The sequence below is a fragment of the Coregonus clupeaformis genome, chromosome 14 (genome assembly GCF_020615455.1).
Source record: "Coregonus clupeaformis isolate EN_2021a chromosome 14, ASM2061545v1, whole genome shotgun sequence".
Classification (NCBI taxonomy): Eukaryota; Metazoa; Chordata; class Actinopteri; order Salmoniformes; family Salmonidae; genus Coregonus; species Coregonus clupeaformis.
Window position 1 is genome coordinate 9331654 of NC_059205.1, and position 21731 is coordinate 9353384.

General features: G+C 44.8%; 1 protein-coding gene and 1 long non-coding RNA gene across 2 annotated transcripts; both read right to left on the bottom strand.

Moving 5' to 3' along the window:
• Window positions 1-2288: 2288 nt before the first annotated feature.
• Window positions 2289-7812, bottom strand: LOC121581677 (proline-rich extensin-like protein EPR1). Its single transcript, XM_041897160.2, has 7 exons — window positions 7416-7812; window positions 6988-7161; window positions 6747-6868; window positions 6500-6665; window positions 5143-5258; window positions 2481-5032; window positions 2289-2385 (listed from the first exon to the last, which is right to left on the bottom strand). The coding sequence occupies exons 1-6, from the start codon at window positions 7780-7782 to the stop codon at window positions 2483-2485; spliced, it is 3495 nt and encodes a 1164-aa protein (XP_041753094.2). The 5' UTR covers window positions 7783-7812; the 3' UTR covers window positions 2289-2385; window positions 2481-2482.
• A 6038-nt stretch (window positions 7813-13850) lies between these two features.
• LOC121581438 lies at window positions 13851-15170 on the bottom strand. Its single transcript, XR_006003207.1, has 3 exons — window positions 14884-15170; window positions 14188-14244; window positions 13851-14096 (listed from the first exon to the last, which is right to left on the bottom strand). It is a non-coding gene; the product is annotated as an uncharacterized LOC121581438 (long non-coding RNA).
• Between the last annotated feature and the right edge of the window lie 6561 nt (window positions 15171-21731).

Consider the following 21731-nt stretch of genomic DNA (forward strand, 5'->3'; position numbering starts at 1 on the left):
ATGTTAGGTCGTGAGTTGCGCACCCCAGCCGAACTGACGTTTGGCCACCCTCCTGATAACGACGACGGGGTTTTGCCTGGCCCGAACTATGTTCGTCGACTGTAGAACCGGTTAGAAGCGGCTCACACCTTCGCAAGAGAGCAACTCGAGAACGCAGGAATGCGCCAAAAGCGCCACTATGACTCACGCGCTAGGGGGAGGCACTTTGGAGCGGGAGAACGCGTGTGGTTTCACAACCCCACGCGCAAGAAGGGGCGGTGCCCAAAGCTGGACAGTGCCTGGGTGGGGCCGTGCCTGGTGATAGAGAGAGTGGGGGAGGTGACGTACCGGGTGGAGGTTCCCCCACGGGGCAGGAAGGTGGTGGTCCACCGGGATCGATTGGCGCCCTACAGAGGGAGGAAAACGGTAGGGAATGGAAGTGAGGACTCTGATGTGAGCACACGGGGACAGTCTAGCGAGGAGACTCTAGTGCAAGCTGAGCCTGGGACGGGGGCTGCCTCTTCGGAGGGCGCTGGAAATGACATTGGGGCAGATGAGTGTTCTGGGGGTCCACCAGTGAGAGTCAAGGGGAGGCACAAGAGACTGATGCGACCTCCGGGTCGTTTTTAAGGATTTTGTTTTGTAACCCTAGGGGCTAGGGTTTAGAAAGGGGGGGCTATGTAACGCGACCCTGTATTGTGTTCTGTGTTCATGGATGTGTTATCGTTCTCATGGGTGCTAGCAGGGGTTAAATATGCCAGGACAGATGGAAAGGTTGGGGGGGTATGATGGGTAATCCCGCGGGGTTTTGGAATGCTTAAATAGGGGTTACGGTCTCATCTCTCTCTCTTCGGGACCCTTGATTTGACATGTTCTATTTGTGTATGTTCGAGGTTTAGCGGCGTGGGTTGTGGCCTGAACAATAGCCCATTCAGGAATAAACCTGTGTTCTGCCTGTACACCTGGTGCCCGTCTCTCTTTTACTTTATGACCCAGCTGGGTCATTACAATATTTAAGTCTATATCCACAGGGTCGCTACAGTTACGGTCATACACATTGAGTTAATTCTATGAGGGTGTTCATCTTATTTTACAGTACTAGGGGAGGATCAGGTGAAAATATTGTAAACTTTGGGGGGGGGGGTGCATTAGACGCTTTTATCCAACACGACTAATGCGTGCATACATTATACATACGGGTGGTGCAGGAATCGAACCCACTATCCCGGCACTGCAAACGCTATGCTCTACCAGCTGAGCTACAGAGGACCACAGTTATGCCCGTTACACACAATCTGCCGACCTGACTCGTAGCCCGACTACTGCTAATTGTAAATTGCGTTGGATAATGACTGCTCAATGACTCAACTGTAAACCGTGCTACCTCAGATTATTTTTATAATCGTACTTTCTAGCACTATTCCAGCAAATATGGTGGATATATAACCAGGCCAACGCAGGATTTGTTGGCTGATAGGTCTTACCGTAACCCAGCATTGAAACAAGCCACAATAACCCCCATACACATCTCCTAACCAGTTGTGTGAACTCTACCAAACATGACACCCACAACTAATTCAATTGTTATAAATAAAATAAAAAATAAAGTATAAGTGCCTGACCTCAATTTCTTAATACTGCAGAAAAGCTTTATTTGCATGGACTGGTCAAAGTTACTGTAGTTCAATCTCTAGACTGTCAAAGACTTGCAGGTGTGCAAATGAGTGATTACAATTTCTAGAGGATAAATGAGTGAAAAGGTGTGCAGTCTGAGTGGGATGCCAGCAAAATGCTGTATACTACAAAGCTTCAAACCAGTAGGATATAAATTGATGCACTATGAACAATTGCTATTTGAGTAATGGTTAACATTCAATAGCAAATAGTTGCCCTTAGACTCCGTCGAGATCAGTGGCCAATACAACCACTTGAACCCATTCACATGAATAGCCGAAACTAATTTTTTTATATGACCACTAGATGGGAGGCTTAAACCATATTTGAGGGGTAGATGGTTGCCAGCTTTTCAGCAGTATTCTGAAATCGCTTCTGTGACCATTGTCAAAATGTTAACAAACTGATTTGTTTAGAATTTAGTAAGTTTGTATGTGGGTGACATTGACTGGGAAAAGGTACACTGAAATCCAGTCAGTAGTGGCTATGGGGAAAACGGGCCTTCAAAAGTAATTCTGGTTTACAGTACAAGTGTTACCCATCACACCTGGCTAAAATATTTCCTGAAGAACCTATATTTCCTAAAACACATGCAGTTAAGTCATTCCAAACACTAAAATGAAAAAGTTACGCAATTTTCAGTTTATCACTTTATTGGGAAAACCTCAAAAACATGGCTGCTTCTGGCGGGCATCAGTGCCATTATCTGAATGATGGGACAGGTCATGCAGCCTGAAAAAGACAGATGCATGTTAACTACTGTTCAATTAAAAGAGTTAGACTTAAAAATGTTATGTCAACTATGGAGAGAGGTCAAAGTGACTTACATTTAGTTAGCAGCATTGTCTTCACCTCCAGCGGATTGGGCCGGGTAAGAACCTCCAGCAGATTGGGCCGGGTAAGAGACATGGAACCCCTGGTTAGAACCTAGTGGCACAATGGGCTTCCAATAGTGTTCGAATGACTCTGGGAATTCAGGTCTGGAGGGTTTACCAGAAGGCTTGGCTTCAGGTTTCTGGGGGTAGGATGGTTTGGAACCAGCATAATATATTGGCAATGAGCCGTAATGGGTAGGCATTTGTTGGCTTGAGGGGTTTGGTTGCTGAAGGCTAGAGATACCCTCTGAATTACTGGGAAGGGAGCCACCCCATTCCTTGACTGGTCTATGTGGCTGCTCTTGAGGACTTGTCAATTGTTCAAGTTTGCCATGCATGTGCATTGCAGATTCAGAAAGTTGGGTTTGGTGGTGGTCTGGTTGCATCAGTGGCTTGGATGCGTAGAACACGTCTGGGTCATGCCACATTGGAGGTGGTCTGAAAGGATAATGCGGCCGCGTTGAAGGTTGGGGTTTTAAGGGCTTGTTGGGGCCACTAGAAAGCGCTTGAGGTTCAGATGGTTTACTTGGATCACTGGCAGGTCGCTGAAGTTCCAAGGGCTTGTTAGAATAAACAGGTGCTTGGCCATTTGGCTGTACTGGACCTTGTGGGTTGTAAGGCAGAGGATATGCATGCATAAGCCTTTGTGGGTTATAGGGCAGATATGGCTGCATTGGTCGTTGCTGTTCAGTCGGCTTGTTGGAGTCACTGGAAGGTGCTTGAAAATATGGGTGCATTGGCTGTGGGTTGTAGGGCTGAAAATGAGACTGCTTTGGACGTTGGGGTTCTGAGGGCTTGTTGGCATCACTAGGTGCTTGGCCATACGAAGCCAAGGCGGTTGAAAACCTCATTCCATGCCGACTCCAGTAGTCATGGAAACCAGTCAAGGAAGTTTTACTGGGGGCAACAGTCTGAACCTTTACAGGTTCTGGGGTTGTAGTGGCTTGGGTAGGTCCAGAAACTGACACGTAGTTGAACAGGTCAGATGTATATTTGAAAGGGTAATGGGGAATGATAACACCATCCTTGGATGCTACAGGGCCAAAATGGTTGTGGTGGTGCTGATGGAAAGAGACGGGCATTGGGCAGCAGTTCAAGAAACCAGTAGGGCAGATTGTAGGACAATACCCAGGATGGGGTGGATAAGGGTCACCTGGCCGAGTAGAAGGAGCCACACTTTCAGGTGCTTTTGTAGTTCTAGGATGACTAGATTGTGGCGAAGCAGGTGTCCAGGTATGGACTGCAAGTGGGGTTTGTTCTGGTTTTTGAGTCCCAGGCCTAAGAGGGATTGTTATGGGCTTAGCTGGCCGAGGGTAGAAATGTTGGTAGTAAGGATGTGGGTCGTAAGGATGCAGTGGAGTTGTTGGCTTTTCAGTAGCAAGGGGAAGCATGACATGGGTAGGCTTTTGACTCGCAGGAGGATGAGTAGCAGGCTTGGCTGGCTGAGGGTCATAAGGATATTGGTAGTAAGGATAGTACACCTTGCCATTTGGAGCTTCTGTTGCAGGGGGAAGTGTGGCAGGCGTATGAGTAACTGGCTCAGCTGGCTGAGGGTAGAAGGAATCTGAATACCAAGGAGGCTGGGGGTCTTTAGGAGGAGACCTAGTTACAGGCTTGGCTGGCTGAGGGTAGAAGGACTCTGAATACCAAGGAGGCTGGGGGTCTTTAGGAGGAGACCTAGTTACAGGCTTGGCTGGCTGAGGGTAGAAGGACTCTGAATACCAAGGAGGCTGGGGGTCTTTAGGAGGAGACCTAGTTACAGGCTTGGCTGGCTGAGGGTAGAAGGACTCTGAATACCAAGGAGGCTGGGGCTCTTTAGGAGGAGACCTAGTTACAGGCTTGGCTGGCTGAGGGTAGAAGGACTCTGAATACCAAGGAGGCTGGGGCTCTTTAGGAGGAGACCTAGTTACAGGCTTGGCTGGCTGAGGGTAGAAGGAATCTGAATACCAAGGAGGCTGGGGGTCTTTAGGAGGAGAGCTAGTTACAGGCTTGGCTGGCTGAGGGTAGAAGGACTCTGAATACCAATGAGGCTGGGGCTCTTTAGGAGGAGACCTAGTTACAGGCTTGGCTGGCTGAGGGTAGAAGGACTCTGAATACCAAGGAGGCTGGGGCTCTTTAGGAGGAGACCTAGTTACAGGCTTGGCTGGCTGAGGGTAGAAGGAATCTGAATACCAAGGAGGCTGGGGGTCTTTAGGAGGAGAGCTAGTTACAGGCTCAGCTGGCTGAGGGTAGAAGGGAAAGTGATACTGAGGGTTCCAAGGAGGCGGAGTAGCAGGTTTTGGCTTCTCAGCAGGCTTTGTGTAGTAAGGCTGCAGTGGAGCCTGGGGTTTAGGGGGTGGAGTAGGCCGAGGAGGAAACATGGGACTTTGTTGAAGCGCAATGACAGGAGGAAGAGTCACAGGGTTTTGGGGGTAACTGGGGCGAGGGAAAGGCTGTTCAACAGAACCAGGACAGGATACTTTAATCTCCCCCTCTCTGGCAAGTTCAAGGGTGAACATCCCATCCTGCAATAAAAAGAGAAAAACGTTTGAGTCAAATGCCTTGATTCCCGTCCATGTCTTCAAAACCAGCAATGACAATATTTACACAAGACTGACAATTCAGATGGCCATACCTTAGTTTCCACACAGGGTTCATAGTGAGCAGAAATGATCACAGCCTCTAGATGAGCTACCACACTGTAGCCACACTGGGGCGAAACGCTCATCAATGGCTGCCAGTGTCCTTTGACTGGGAGAAGAATTGGAGTAGAAAACAAAACTTAATGCATACAGTTATGATTTACTCACCAAACTTCAGCATAATACCAAGAGGGAAACAAGTGCAAGGATTGGGACTTATGGAACCTACACTCATGGTCAAAAGTTAATGACACAAATATTAATTTTCACAAAGTCTGCTGCCTCAGTTATGTCAATTTGCATATCATTGTTCTTCCTCTGTTAACACGTGCAGTCATCATTGCTTTGCACAAAAAGGGCTTCACAGGTAAGGATATTGCGCCTAAATCAACCATTTATCTGATCATCAAGAACTTCAAGGAGAGCGGTTAAAGTTGATCCAGCTGCGGGATCGGGGGACCACCAGTGCCGAGCTTGCGCAGGAATGGCAGCAGGCAGGTGTGAGTGTATCTGCACGCACAGTGAGGCAAAGACTTTTGGAGGTTGGCCTGGTGTCAAGGGCAGTGAGGAAGCCACTTCTCTCCAGAAAAAAACAGGGACAGACTGATATTCCGCAAAAGGTACAGGGATTGGACTGCTGAGGACTGGGATAAAGTCAATTCTCAGAATCCCTTTCCGATTGTTTGGTGAGCGCTACCATCAGTCCTGTGTCATGCCAACAGTAAAGCATCCTGAAACCATTCATGTATGGGGTTGCTTCTCAGCCAAGGGAGCGGGCTCACTCACAATTTCGCAGAACACAGCCATGAATAAAGAATGGTATCAACACATCCTCCGAAACTACTAACCATCCAAGAACAGTTTGGTGACAAACAATGCCTTTTCCAGCATGATGGAGCGCCTTGCCATAAGGCAAAAGTGATAACTAAGTGGCTCGGGGACAAAACATTGAAATGTTGGGTCCATGGCCAGGAAACTCCCCAGACCATAATCCCATTGAGAATGTGGTCAATCCTCAAGAGGCAGGTGGACAAACAAAACCCCTCAAACTGACAAACTCCAAGCATTGATTATGCAAGAACGGGCTGCAATCAGTCAGGATGTGGCCCAGAAGTTAATTGACAGCATGCCAGGGCAGATTGCAGAGGTCTTGAAAAAGAAGGGTCAACACTGCAAATATTTACTCTTTGCATAAACTTAATGTAAATGTCAATGAAAGCCTTTGACACTTATGGAATGCTTCTAATTATACTTCAGTAACATCTGACAAAATATCTAAAAAACACTGAAGCAGCAAACTTTGAAGACCAACACTTGTCATTCTCAACTTTTGACCACGACTGTACTTACACTTGACTCTGAGCTCCTCGGCAGAGGTGCCACCTTCCATTTTCACCACCATGCCCTCAGGGTAGCAGGAAACAGTAGGAGGGTTGGGTTTAGAGGGCTTTTTGGCAGGGCAGGACATTTTCATTGGCAACCCCCACCAACGCAAAGGCAGAACATATTTATCATCCTGTAAGATAATTTAAAGTTACTCATCTTGGCAAATGTTAAAATTCCCAATAAAACAGGAACAAATTGAATGATTTCCCACCTCCCGCGTGACGTAACAGCCATTATAGATTGCAATGAAAATCCAATCCCTCCGAGTGGTGCGCATGGAATGACCACAGCTTGAGGGCAACTGTGACAAAGGCAGGGGAGACTGATGATTTCCTGAAAAACATTGTAACAGAACGGAAATAAGATAACCAGTAGCCAAGGAATTACATCTAACTTGTACAGCTTTCAAATGACTCAATTTGGAGTACCAGGATAAACAGCTTGATACTTGCCTCGGTCCACAAAAAAGAGAGCGCCTGGTGTAGCGCCTGTGTCATGGACCGTTAGTTTCATGGAGTCCCCAACACATTCAACCCTTGGTTCCATCTGCAAGAGACTTGCCACCACTGGACTATTTGGGCTAGCTGTGCCATAAACTTGTCCTTCCAGCTGCTTAGATTCCCAACCTTTAAAAAGGAGAAGACCACTTAAGTATTAAAACACCGATGGGTAATCAATTCTTAACCTTGGTTGTAGGGCTAGGCTACTAAAGCGTTCGTGGGAGTAAGAGTACTTCAAGGCATTGTTTGGAACAAACGCTTCCATTTACACTGGCAGGTGCAACTAATTATGACCAATTGTTTGGAACTAAGTCAAACATGGGGTACAACTGGAAGCAAAAAGGACATTCAGTTTTAAAATGGAAATAAGTCAAACATACCCATGTCAGACTGGTAGTCCGCTTCATCATCCAGAGAGCCATTGGATGATATGACTTTAGAGACAGCACGTTCATCAGTAGCAAAACTCTCATTTCTTGGTTTGACATTACGTCCAAGTATAAGCCTTCCAAATCGCACAGCACCTGTAGACTGCTCTGCTTTACCATTGTTAATATTCCCCTTGAAATGGGGTCCCAGGACGATGGAGGACATTGATGCCCTCGTTTGTGTTAAAGCATTACACTGACCAAAGGAGTTCAAAACTACCACAAACAGCCCTAAACATATTAAAGATATATGCTGCCCTTCCGCGTTCCATGCCATCGGATTAAAATCGCGTTTCACAAACACACCAGCCCACCACATCAGTGTGCCGCAAGCGTTTCCTTCACTCACTGTCGCCAGAGGCCGAATATGATTACCGACCAATCAGACTTCAGACCTCCCATTCACAGGTGTCTCTAATCAAATGACGCGCGTCACGTTCAGGAGGGGGCAACGTTCAGAACGATGCAGATAGAAATGAATTGTATGCAGCTGACATGATTCCCTATTCTACATGAGAGGCAGCTGTCTAATCTACATTACAGCCTACATTTCTACCTGAACATTGCGCCCAAGTGAACACAACTGTGATGATATGCACCTGTGATCAATTAGTGGTATTTGGTCGATTGATGTATACGCTTAGAATATGTCCCATCTATAACTAGGTTTCCATCCACAGGATTTGGTAGCACCTTAATTGGGGAGAACGGGCTCGTAATGGCTGGAGCGGACGCAATGCTCCATTCCAGCCATCATTATGAGCCGTTCTCCCCTCGGCAGCCTCCTGTGTTTCCATCCAACTTTTTTATGGGAGTAAAGTACCTCAGATAAACATGGATGTACATGTATTTACATATGTAAATTACAGATATCTAAATAGCAGAGGAGGCTGGTGGGAGGAGCTATAGGAGGACGGGCTCATTATTACGTCTGGAATGCAATTAATGGAATGGTATCAAACACATCAAACATATGGAAACCACATTTGACTCCATTCCTTTAATTCCATTCCAGCCATCAAAATGAGCCCATCCTCCTATAGCTCCTCCTACCAGCCTCCACTGCTAAATATATTTTTAAGCCTGATATGTACACCAAAATATATGGACATATTGCAAAACTGGCCGTTTTCAATAATTTCTACATCTATGTTTATATATTTAAAATACAGTGCCTTCGGAAAGTATTCAGACCCCTTGAGTTTTTCCACATTTTGTTAGGTTACAGCCTTATTCTAAAATGTATTCAATTGTTTTTTTCCACTCATCAATCTACACACAATACCCCATAATGACAAAGCAAAATCAGGACATTCGAAATTTTTGCTAATTTATTACTAATAAAAACAGAAATATTCAATTTACATAAGTATTCAGACCCTTTACTCAGTACTTTGTTGAAGCACCTTTGGCAGCGATTACAGCCTTGTGTCTTCTTGGGAATGACACTACAAGCTTGGCACACCTGTATTTGGGGAGTTTCTCCCATCCTTCTCTGCAGATCCTCTCAAGCTCTGTCAGGTTGGATGGGGTGCGTTGCTGCACAGCTATTTTCAGGTCTCTCCAGAGATGTTCGATAGGGTTCAGGTCCGGCCTCTGGCTGGCCCACTCAAGGATATTCAGAGACATGTCTCGAAGCCACTCCTGCGTTGTCCTGTTGAAAGGTGAACCTTCACCCCAGTCTGAGGTCCTGAGCACTCTGGAGCAGGTTTTCATCAAGGATCTATTTTTATTTTTTATTTTTTTTCTGTACTTTGCTCCGTTCATCTTTGCCTCGATCCTGACTAGTCTCCCAGTCCCTGCCGCTGAAAAACATCCCCACGGCATGATGCTACCACCACCATGCTTCACCATAGGGATGGTGCCAGGTTTCCTGTGACGCTTGGCATTCAGGCCAAAGAGTTCAATCTTGGTTTCATCAGACCAGAGAATCTTGTTTCTCATGGTCTGAGAGTCTTTAGGTGCCTTTTGGCAAACTCCAAGCGGGCTGTCGTGTGCCTTTTACTGAGGAGTAGCTTCCGTCTGGCCACTCTACCATAAAGGCCTGATTGGTGGAGTGCTGCAGAGATGGTTGTCCTTCTGGAAGGTTCTCCCATCTCCACAGAGGAACTCTAGAGCTCTGTCAGACTGACCATCGGGTTCTTGGTCACCTCCCTGACCAAGGCCCTTCTCCCCCGATTGCTCAGTTTGGCCGGGTGGCCAGCTCTAGGAAGAGTCTTGGTGGTTCCAAACTTCTTCCATTTAAGAATGATGGAAGCCACTGTGTTCTTGGGGACCTTCAATGCTGCAGACATTTTTTGGTACCCTTCCCCAGATCTGTGCCTCGACACAATCCTGTCTCAGAGCTCTACGGACAATTCCTTTGACCTCATGTCTTGGTTTTTGCTCTGACATGCACTGTCAACTGTGGGACCTTATACAGTGGGGGAAAAAAGTATTTAGTCAGCCACTAATTGTGCAAGTTCTCCCACTTAAAAAGATGAGAGAGGCCTGTAATTTTCATCATAGGTACACGTCAACTATGACAGACAAATTGAGGAAAAAAATTCCAGAAAATCACATTGTAGGATTTTTAATGAATTTATTTGCCAATTATGGTGGAAAATAAGTATTTGGTCACCTACAAACAAGCAAGATTTCTGGCTCTCACAGACCTGTAACTTCTTCTTTAAGAGGCTCCTCTGTCCTCCACTCGTTACCTGTATTAATGGCACCTGTTTGAACTTGTTATCAGTATAAAAGACACCTGTCCACAACCTCAAACAGTCACACTCCAAACTCCACTATGGCCAAGACCAAAGAGCTGTCAAAGGACACCAGAAACAAAATTGTAGACCTGCACCAGGCTGGGAAGACTGAATCTGCAATAGGTAAGCAGCTTGGTTTGAAGAAATCAACTGTGGGAGCAATTATTAGGAAATGGAAGACATACAAGACCACTGATAATCTCCCTCGATCTGGGGCTCCACGCAAGATCTCACCCCGTGGGGTCAAAATGATCACAAGAACGGTGAGAAAAAATCCCAGAACCACACGGGGGGACCTAGTGAATGACCTGCAGAGAGCTGGGACCGAAGTAACAAAGCCTACCATCAGTAACACACTACGCCGCCAGGGACTCAAATCCTGCAGTGCAAGACGTGTCCCCCTGCTTAAGCCAGTACATGTCCAGGCCCATCTGAAGTTTACTAGAGTGCATTTGGATGATCCAGAAGAGGATTGGGAGAATGTCATATGGTCAGATGAAACCAAAATATAACTTTTTGGTAAAAACTCAACTCGTCGTGTTTGGAGGACAAAGAATGCTGAGTTGCATCCAAAGAACACCATACCTACTGTGAAGCATGGGTGTGGAAACATCATGCTTTGGGGCTGTTTTTCTACAAAGGGACCAGGACGACTGATCCGTGTAAAGGAAAGAATGAATGGGGCCATGTATCGTGAGATTTTGAGTGAAAACCTCCTTCCATCAGCAAGGGCATTGAAGATGAAACGTGACTGGGTCTTTCAGCATGACAATGATCCCAAACACACCGCCCGGGCAACGAAGGAGTGGCTTCGTAAGAAGCATTTCAAGGTCCTGGAGTGGCCTAGCCAGTCTCCAGATCTCAACCCCATAGAAAATCTTTGGAGGGAGTTGAAAGTCCGTGTTGCCCAGCGACAGCCCCAAAACATCACTTCTCTAGAGGAGAACTGCATGGAGGAATGGGCCAAAATCCCAGCAACAGTGTATGAAAACCTTGTGAAGACTTACAGAAAATGTTTGACCTGTGTCATTGCCAACAAAGGGTATATAACAAAGTATTGAGAAACTTTTGTTATTGACCAAATACTTATTTTCCACCATAATTTGCAAAGAAATTCATAAAAAATCCTACAATGTGATTTTCTGGATTTTTTTTTCTCATTTTGTCTGTCATAGTTGACGTGTACCTATGATGAAAATTACAGGCCTCTCTCATTTTTTTAAGTGGGAGAACTTGCACAATTGGTGGCTGACTAAATACTTTTTTTCCCCACTGTATATACATGTGTGTGCATTTCCAAATCATATCCAATCAATTGGATTTACCACAGGTGGACTCCAGTTGTAGAAACATCAAGGATGATCAATGGAAACAGGATGCACCTGAGCTCAATTTCGAGTCTCATAGCAAAGGGTCTGAATACTTATGTAAATAAGGTATTTCTGTTTTTTATTTTTAATACATTTGCAAAACATTTCCAAAAAACGTTTTTTGCTTTGTCATTATGGGGTATTGTGTGTAGATTGCTGAGGATTTTATTTTATCAATTTTAGAATGACTGTAACAAAAAAAAGTAAAGGGGTCTGAATACTTTCAGAAGGCACTGTGGAAATACATTTTGACAGCATGCTGTGGTAGCTACTAAAATATATTCCAAAATACACCAAAATATAAACGCAACATGTCAAGTGTTGGTCACATGTTTCATAAGCTGAAATAAAAGATCCCCGAAATTTTCCATACACTCAAAAAGCCAATTTAGCTCAAATGTTTTTCACAAATTTGTTTACATCCCTGTTAGTGAGCATTTCTCCTTTGCCAAGATAATCCATCCACCTGACAGGTGTGGCATATCAAGAAGCTGATTAAACAGCATGATCATTACACAGGTGCACCTTGTGCTGGGGACAATAAAAGGCCACTCAAATGTGCAGTTTTGTCACACAAACACAATGCCACAGATGTACAGTGGGGGAAAAAAGTATTTAGTCAGCCACCAATTGTGCAAGTTCTCCCACTTAAAAAGATGAGAGGCCTGTAATTTTCATCATAGGTACACGTCAACTATGACAGACAAAATGAGAAAATTTTTCCAGAAAATCACATTGTAGGATTTTTAATGAATTTATTTGCAAATTATGGTGGAAAATAAGTATTTGGTCACCTACAAACAAGCAAGATTTCTGGCTCTCACAGACCTGTAACTTCTTCTTTAAGAGGCTCCTCTGTCCTCCACGCGTTACCTGTATTAATGGCACCTGTTTTAACTTGTTATCAGTATAAAAGACACCTGTCCACAACCTCAAACAGTCACACTCCAAACTCCACTATGGCCAAGACCAAAGAGCTGTCAAAGGACACCAGAAACAAAATTGTAGACTATACAGGCCTCTCTCATCTTTTTAAGTGGGAGAACTTGCACAATTGGTGGCTGACTATATACTTTTTTTCCCCACTGTATCAAGTTGAGGGAGTGTGCCATTGGCATGCTAACTGCAGGAATGTCCACCAGAGCGTTTGCCAGAGAATTGAATGTTTATTTCTTTACCATAAGCTGCCTCCAATGTCGTTTTAAAGAATTTGGCAGTACGTCCAACCGGCCTCACAACCGCAGACCACGTGTAACCACGCCAGCCCAAGACCTCCACATCCAGCTTCTTCACCTGCGGAATTGTCTGAGACCAGCCACCCAGACAGCTGATGAAACTGTGGGTTTGCACAACCGAATAATTTATGCACAAACTGTCAGAAACCGTCTCAGGGAAGCTCATCTGCGTGCTCATTGTCCTCACCAGCGTCTTGACCTGACTGCAGTTCGGCGTCGTAACCGACTTCAGTGGGCAAATGCTCACCTTCAATGGCCACTGGCACACTGGAGAAGTGTGCTCTTCACAGATGAATCCTGGTTTCAACTGTACTGGGCAGATGGCAGACAGCGTGTATGGCGTCGTGTGGGCGAGCAGTTTGCTGATGTCAACGTTGTGAACAGAGTGCCCCATGGTGGCGGTGGGGTTATGGTATGGGCAGGCATATGCTACAGACAACGAACACAACTGCATTTTAATCGATGGCAATTTGAATGCACAGAGATACTGTGACGAGATCCTGAAGCCCACTGTCGTTCCATTCATACGCCTGCCATCACCTCGTTTCAGCATGATAATGCACGGCCCCATGTCACAAGGATCTGTACACAATTCCTGGAGCTTAAAATGCCCCAGTCTTCCATGGCCTGCATACTCACCAGACATGTCACCCATTGAGCATGTTTGGGATGCTCTGGATCGACGTATATGACAGCATGTTCCAGTTCCCACCAATATCCAGCAACTTCGCACAGCCATTGAAGTGAAGTGGGACAACGTTCCACAGGCCACAATCCACAGCCTGATCAATTCTATGCGAAGGAGATGTGTTGCGCTGCATAAGGCAAATGGTGATCACACTAGATACTGACTGGTTTTCTGATCCACACCCCTACCTTTTTTTAAAGGTATCTGCGACCAACAGATGCATGTCTGTATTCCCAGTCACGTGAAATCCTTAGATTAGGGCCTAATGAATGTATTTAAATTGACTGATTTCCTTATATGACTTGTAACACAGTAAAATCTTTGAAATTGTTGCATTTATATTTTTGTTCAGTGTATATTTAATAAGCGGAGAATGTAGCTTTTTACCCTACATACTGTAGCTAGGCTGCATAAAAATTCAATGCATAAAACTACAAAGTTCAGCACTAAATCACAATAGCATGCTGTGATATACTTCGCAAAAGTAATAATTAATGACAACTAAAAGAACGCTTTCAATTATCTTAATTTTTTTGCTCAAATAACTTGGTCCATTGTTCAATTGTGGCATGGGAGTCACTGGATGGTCGCATCTGAAAGACAAAATATAATGTACAAATTACCTCTGTGCACTTAACATCTGTATTTGAAATTAATGTCTTTATAGATCAAATTTATACTTACTATGCAGATTCCTTCACCTCCAGTGTCCATTTTCAGACTCACAAGTTGACAGTTAATCTGTGGATAATGCAGAGCCAGAGTCAGTGAAAACATTCCACTCAAATGAAGAATTAGGGGTTAATGTTCATGAAAATCTAATTGATATGTACGATGCAGATTCCTTCACCTCCAGTGTCCATTGCAGACTCACGTGTTGACAGTAAAAGCCTCTACATGGTCAATCCGAAGTCTGAAGTGGCCGTACAGCATTTAGTGCGATGCAGCCACTGCAGACGTCAGAGCTATTGTGAAGGAAGTGTTTGTTTTTATACAGGACATACCGACCCCACCTATCGTCAACCAATCATGTGAATGCGGAGCTATATGGAGCACTCCACATTGTTAAAAAATTTGAGAGGCGCACGGCGATGCGGTACGGAGTTTGATTTTGCCTCTGCATGACTCTGGAGGCTCCGCAATTGCGTCACACCTTCCATACGAAGCCTCCGACCACATTTTCAGATCAAGCATAAATTGGCTTTTACCCTGTGGATAACTCAGACGAGTTACAGGCTTGGCTGGCTGAGGGTAGAAGGAAAAGTAATACTGAGGGTTCCCAAGAGGGGAAGTAGCAGGTTTTGGGTAGATAGGATGCAGTGGAGCTGTTGGCTTTTCAGTAGCAGGGGGAAGCATAGCAGGAGTAGGCTTTTGACTCACAGGCGGATGAGTAGCAGGCTTGGCTGGCTGAGGGTCATAAGTGTAGAAGGGATCTGGATACCAAGGACGCTGAAGATCTTTGGAACCCGAGCCAGTTACAGGCTTGTCTGGCTGAGGGTCATAAGGATATTGGTAGTGAGGATGCAGTGGAGCCTGGAGTTTGGGGCGTAGGGTAGGCAGCAACTTTTCACACACACACCAGACCACCACATCAGTGTGCCACAAAAGTTTCCTTCACTCACTGTCGCCAGAGGCTGAAGATGATTACCAACCAATCAGACTTCAGATCTTCCATTCACAGCCTGGTCTCATAGTCTATACGTAACATAGTAAACGTAAATCCATGATATTCCAATTAGTATGATATGTTCATTTTGGATTTGGTAACATACTGTACAAATTGCAATTCATAACATATCATACGTAATTGATGATGGACATCTACAAATTAAATGCATAACATAAGAAACTTAACACATCATACTAATTGGAGTGTACCATATTTACATTTACTATGTCACGTCTACCCCTGAGTGCAGATTAAATCAAATGACCAGTGTCACATTCAGGAGGGTGCAACATTCAGAATGATGCAGACAGAAATGTCTTGTATTGAGCTGACACGATTCTACGAGACCCATATGTCTAATCTACATTACAGCCTACATTTCAATTCTGAACATTGCACCCAAGAGAACGCAACTGTTATATGCGCCTGTGATCAATTAGTGGTATTTGGTCGATTGATGTGTACGCTTAGAATATTTCCCATCTATAACCAGCTTTCCATCCAACCTTTTTATGAGAGTAACGTACATGTCGCTGGCCTGATGGAAACAGCACATTTGTTTACTTTCCAAATGTCGACAAAACACGCTAGACAAGGTAGGATCTTTTTGTGTCTGTAAATGTAATTATGCGAGACATTGCGGTGGAAAAGCCTTTATGCGCAAACATTTATATAATAACCATCATATCGAAGTAAACTTGGAGTCACAAGATGATAGGTTGTGTGGACCTCCCACTACGACGCTGGAAAGCATGCAGTTTATTAGGCTACAGATGAAATTACATGATGAAATTCACAGGGTGGTGAAAGTGCACGGTGATGAGCTTGATGCTCCTTTCCAGCTGTGCGTGATGACATTGTGCACATAAAAATAACTTTTGCCACAACATATCGCGTTATTACAAGTTTATTTCAATATGATGGTTATTTTATACATATTTGCACATCAATATGATGGTTATTTTATACATATTTGCACACATAAGGCATTTTAACTGCCATTTCTTGCATTAGAATTTTACCGAATTTTGTTTTGTCGGGATTTGAAAAGTTTACAGACAAATTTGCTGTTTCCATCAGGCCTGTTGTGAAAAATTTTTTATCCGACATGTACTTTACTCGCATAAAAAGGTTGGATGGAACCTGGTTTATCGTCACCACTTGAAGACATTGGCCCAACCTCAAATCGACCCCTAGACCCAGGCCGTTCCCCTGCTTAGACGTTGGCAACGTCATTGACTTTTCCGTCAGGCATCAGATTGCCATAACATATGATATGGTTAGCTGGTACTTAAAAATACCTATACAAAGTAGGATCAATGAGTTAGCCAGCTAACTTTGATAAGCAACCAGAAATATCTTAAATTTGTTAAATCAATTAGACCAAGCTTATCTTTCTACAAAATAAAAAGTTAACAGAATATTTAGACAAGTTAGCTTGCTAACTCCATAATCCTGCTTTGTAGTGTACCCCTCTGGCATTCATCAGCAATGCCTGGACAGAGAAACATACCCACTACTCCCGAGTGGCGCAGTGGTCTAAGACACTGCATCACAGTGCTAGCTGTGCCACTAGAGATCCTGGTTCGAATCCAGGCTCTGTCGTAGCCGGCTGCGACCGGGAGACCCATGGGGCGGCGCACAAGTCGTCCAGGGTAGGGGAGGGAATGGCCGGCAGGGATGTAGCTCAGTTGGTAGCTCAGGGTTGTGGGTTCGATTCCCACGGGGGGCCAGTATGAAAAAATATAATAATTATGTATGCACTCACTAACTGTAAGTCGCTCTGGATAAGAGCGTCTGTTAAATGACTAAAATGTAAATGTATAAGCACTGAGTGATTGACAGGTGTAAGCAATGGTCATGTTCCCCTGCTCAAAGCATTGAGTGATTGACATGAGTAAGCAATGGTCATGTTCCCCTGCTCAAAGCATTGAGTGATTGACATGAGTAAGCAATGGTCATGTTCCCCTGCTCAAAGCATTGAGTGATTGACAGGTGTAAGCAATGGTCATGTTGCCCTGCTCTGGCTCCCGAGTGGCGCAGCAGTCTAAGGCACTGCATCTCAGTGCTTGAGGCGTCACTACAGACCCCTCGGTTCATTTCCAGGCTGTATCACAACCAGATGTGATTGGGCGGCGCACAATTGGCCCAGCGTCGTCCGGGTTTGGCCGGTGTAGGCCGTCATTGTAAATAAGAATTTGTTCTTAACTGACTTGCCTAGTAAATAAAGGTAAAAAAATAAAACTGTGCTGTCGGCCACCAGATTGCCATAACATATGATGTGTGTATTGTGCTTTCAAGACAACTGGCAACTCTGGAAAAAAACAAGGTCAAATTGTGATGTCAGTGATCTTCAAGTCGGCTCCGTAGGGTGATTCCAGAGTTTCCAAATTGGATGACCGTTCAAAATGATTTCTCCCAGTCTGAGTTAGTTTTTTTCAGAGTTCCCAGTTGTCTTGAACGCGGCATTAGGTCAGGGAAGAACGACTGCCCCCTCTCATTGAGGACTTCAAGTTCAAGGCAGACCGGGGTACTGCAGGCAATGTTTTCAGAAAGCAGGATCCCCCATTACAGTCAATAAGTTGCTTTTTATATATCATATTTTGATACAATTAACTGCCGAAAACGCTGTTAAGAGGTCATTTCCTTAGTAGGTGATGTCAGAGGTCAGCATGTGGGAGAAGTCGGAGCTCAGGGATGAAAGACGAGTTTCCCGCTAGTAATTACGAGTTGTAGGGGCGTTCAAGTGGATTCTTCCCAGTCATTTGTGGTAAATACAACCTTCCCATTTTATTATGAACGCAGCATTATAAGATAAAATCCTCTCAGGCTGCATTTACACAGGCAGCCCAATTATTGTCAAAAGAGCTGATCTGATTGGTCAAAACGACCAATAAGTGATAAAATATCAGAATTTGGCTGCCAGTGTAAACGCAGCACCTGGTTTGGGAAACCCTGGTCTAGTGCACAGGAGGCTGTTGAGGGGAGAACGCCTCATAATAAAGTCCAGAACGGAGCACATTTCCACTGCTCAAGAGTCCAATGGCGGTGAGCTTTACGCCACTCCAGCAGATGCTTGGCATTGCGCATGGTGGTCTTACGCTTGTGTGTGGCTGCTCGGCCAAGGAAACCTAATTCATGAAGCTCCCGATGAAAAGTTATTGTGCTGACGTTGCTTCCAGAGGCAGTTTGGAACTCTGTAGTGAGTGTTGCAAACGAGGACGGTCCCATTCTGTGAGCTTGTGTGGCCTACCACTTCACAGCTGAGCCGTTGTTGCTCCTAGACGTTTCCACTTCACAATAACAGCACTTACAGTTGAGCGGGGCAGCTCTACCAGGGCAGAAATTTGACGAACTGACTTGTTGGAAAGGTGGCATGCATCCTATGACGGTAACACGTTGAAAGTCACTGAGCTCTTCAGTAAGGCCATTCTACTGCCAATGTTTGTGGAGATTGCATGGCTATGTGCTCAATTTTATACACCTGTCAGCAACGGGTGTGGCTGAAACAGCCGAATACACACATTTGAATGGGTGTCACTATATATACACAAAAGCATGTGGCTAGCTGATACGTAAAATACCTATCCAGGCATTGTAAGATCGGTAAGGTGTCAGCAAAGCCTGGGCAGCGGAACGCTCCCATTATGTTACAGCAATGTGGTGCTCGACAGAACAGCTGATGACAATGCACGCAACCATTGGTTGATCCATGCAACATCTGAGCAGGAAAACGCTACAGTGCCTTGCAGAAGTATTCATCCCCCTTGGCGTTTTTCCTATTTTGTTGTATTACAACCTGTAATTTAAATTGATTTTTATTTGGATTTCATGTAACGGACATACACAAAATAGTCCAAATTGATGAAGTGAAATTAAAACAATAACTTATTTCTAAAAAATTCTAAAAAATGAATAACGGAAAAGTGGGGCGTGCATATGTATTCATCCCTTTTGCTATGAAGCCCCTAAATAAGATCTGGTGCAACCAATTACCTGCAGAAGTCACATAATTAGTTAAATAAAGTCCACCTGTGTGCAGTCTAAGTGTCACATGATCTGTCACATGATCTCAGTATATATACACACACCTGTTCCGAAAGGCCCCACAGTCTGCAACACCACTAAGCAAGGGGCACCACCAAGCAAGCGGCACCATGAAGACCAAGGAGCTCTCCAAACAGGTCAGGGACAAAGTTGTGGAGCAGTAGATCAGGGTTGGGTTATAAAAAAATATCAGAAACTTTGACCATCCCACGGAGCACCATTAAATCCATTATTAAAAAATTGAAAGAATATGGCACCACAACAAACCTGCCAAGAGAGGGCCGCCCACCAAAACTCACGGACCAGGCAAGGAGGGCATTAATCAGAAGCAACAAAGAGACCAAAGATAACCCTGAAGGAGCTGCAAAGCTCCACAGTGAGATTGGAGTATCTGTCCATAGGACCACTTTAAGCCGTACACTCCACAGAGCTGGACTTTACAGAAGAGTGGCCAGAAAAATGCCATTACTTAAAGAAAAAAATAAGCAAACACGTTTGGTGTTCGCCAAAAGCCATGTGGGAGACTCCCCAAACATATGGAAGAAGGTACTCTGGTCAGATGAGACTAAAATTGAGCTTTTTGGCCATCAAGGAAAAACGCTATGTCTGGCGCAAACCCAACACCTCTCATCACCCAGAGAACACCATCCCCACAGTGAAGCATGGTGGTGGCAGCATCATGCTGTGGGGATGTTTTTCCATCGGCAGGGACTGAGAAACTGGTCAGAATTGAAGGAATGATGGATGGCGCTAAATACAGGGAAATTCTTGAGGGAAACCTGTTTGTCTTCCAGAGATTTGAGACTGGGACGGAGGTTCACCTTCTAGCAGGACAATGACCCTAAGCATACTGCTAAAGCAACACTCGAGTGGTTTAAGGGGAAACATTTAAATGTCTTGGAATGGCCTAGTGAAAGCCCAGACCTCAATCCAATTGAGAATCTGTGGTATGACTTAAAGATTGCTGTACACCAGCAGAACCCATTCAACTTGAAGGAGTATGAGCAGTTTTGCCTTCAAGAATGGGCAAAAATCCCAGTGGCTAGATGTGCCAATCTTATAGAGACATACCCCAAGAGACTTGCAGCTGTAATTTGCTGCAAAAGGTGGCTCTAGAAAGTATTGACTTGGGGGGGGGTGAATAGTTATGCACGCTCAAGTTGTTATTTTGTGTTATTTCTTGATTGTTTCACAAGAAAAAATATTTTGCATATTCAAAGTGTTAGGCATGTTGTGTAAATCAAATGATACAAACCCCCCAAAAATCCATTTTAATTTCAGGTTGTAAGGCAACAAAATAGGAAAAATGCCAAGGGGGGGTGAATACTTTCGCAAGCCACTGTACCTATGGCTGCGTTTACACAGGCAGCCCAATTCTGATCTTTTGCCCAATTATTGGTAAAATACCAATTAGTGGGAAAATATCAGAATTGAGCTGCCTGTGTAAACATGGCATACAGTGGGGAGAACAAGTATTTGATACACTGCCGATTTTGCAGGTTTTCCTACTTACAAAGCATGTAGAGGTCTGTAATTTTTATCATAGGTACACTTCAACTGTGAGAGACAGAATCTAAAAATCCAGAAAATAACATTGTATGATTTTTAAGTAATTAATTTGCATTTTATTGCATGACATAAGTATTTGATCACCTACCAACCAGTAAGAATTCCGGCTCTCACAGACCTGTTAGTTTTTCTTTAAGAAGCCCTCCTGTTCTCCACTCATTACCTGTATTAACTGCACCTGTTTGAACTCATTACCTGTATAAAAGACACCTGTCCACACACTCAAACAGATTCCAACCTCTCCACAATGGCCAAGACCAGAGAGCTGTGTAAGGACATCAGGGATAAAATTGTAGACCTGCACAAGGCTGGGATGGGCTACAGGACAATAGGCAAGCAGCTTGGTGAGAAGGCAACAACTGTTGGCGCAATTATTAGAAAATGGAAGAAGTTCAAGATGACCCTCGTCTGCGGCTCCATGCAAGATCTCACCTCGTGGGGCATCAATGATCATGAGGAAGGTGAGGGATCAGCCCAGAACTACACGGCAGGACCTGGGCAATGACCTGAAGAGAGCTGGGACCACAGTCTCAAAGAAAACCATTAGTAACACACTACGCCGTCATGGATTAAAATCCTGCAGCGCACGCAAGGTCCCCCTGCTCAAGCCAGCGCATGTCCAGGCCCGTCTGAAGTTTGCCAATGACCATCTGGATGATCCAGAGGAGGAATGGGAGAAGGTCATGTGGTCTGATGAGACAAAAATAGAGCTTTTTGGTCTCTACTCCACTCGCTGTGTTTGGAGGAAGAAGAAGGATGAGTACAACCCCAAGAACACCATCCCAACCGTGAAGCATGGAGGTGGAAACATCATTCTTTGGGGATGGTTTTCTGCAAAGCGGACAGGACGACTGCACCGTATTGAGGGGAGGATGGATGGGGCCATGTATCGCGAGATCTTGGCCAACAACCTCCTTCCCTCAGTAAGAGCATTGAAGATGGG

Bases quoted from the DNA above. Each gene is read 5' to 3' on its own strand.
- LOC121581677 (XM_041897160.2), bottom strand. From the start codon at position 7,782: ATGTGGTGGGCTGGTGTGTTTGTGAAACGCGATTTTAATCCGATGGCA. The intron at 7,162-7,415 runs GTATGTTTGACT...TCCTTTTTAAAG, and splicing joins GGACTACCAGTCTGACATGG to GTTGGGAATCTAAGCAGCTG. The intron at 6,666-6,746 runs GTGGGAAATCAT...ATTATCTTACAG, and splicing joins GCTGTTACGTCACGCGGGAG to GATGATAAATATGTTCTGCC.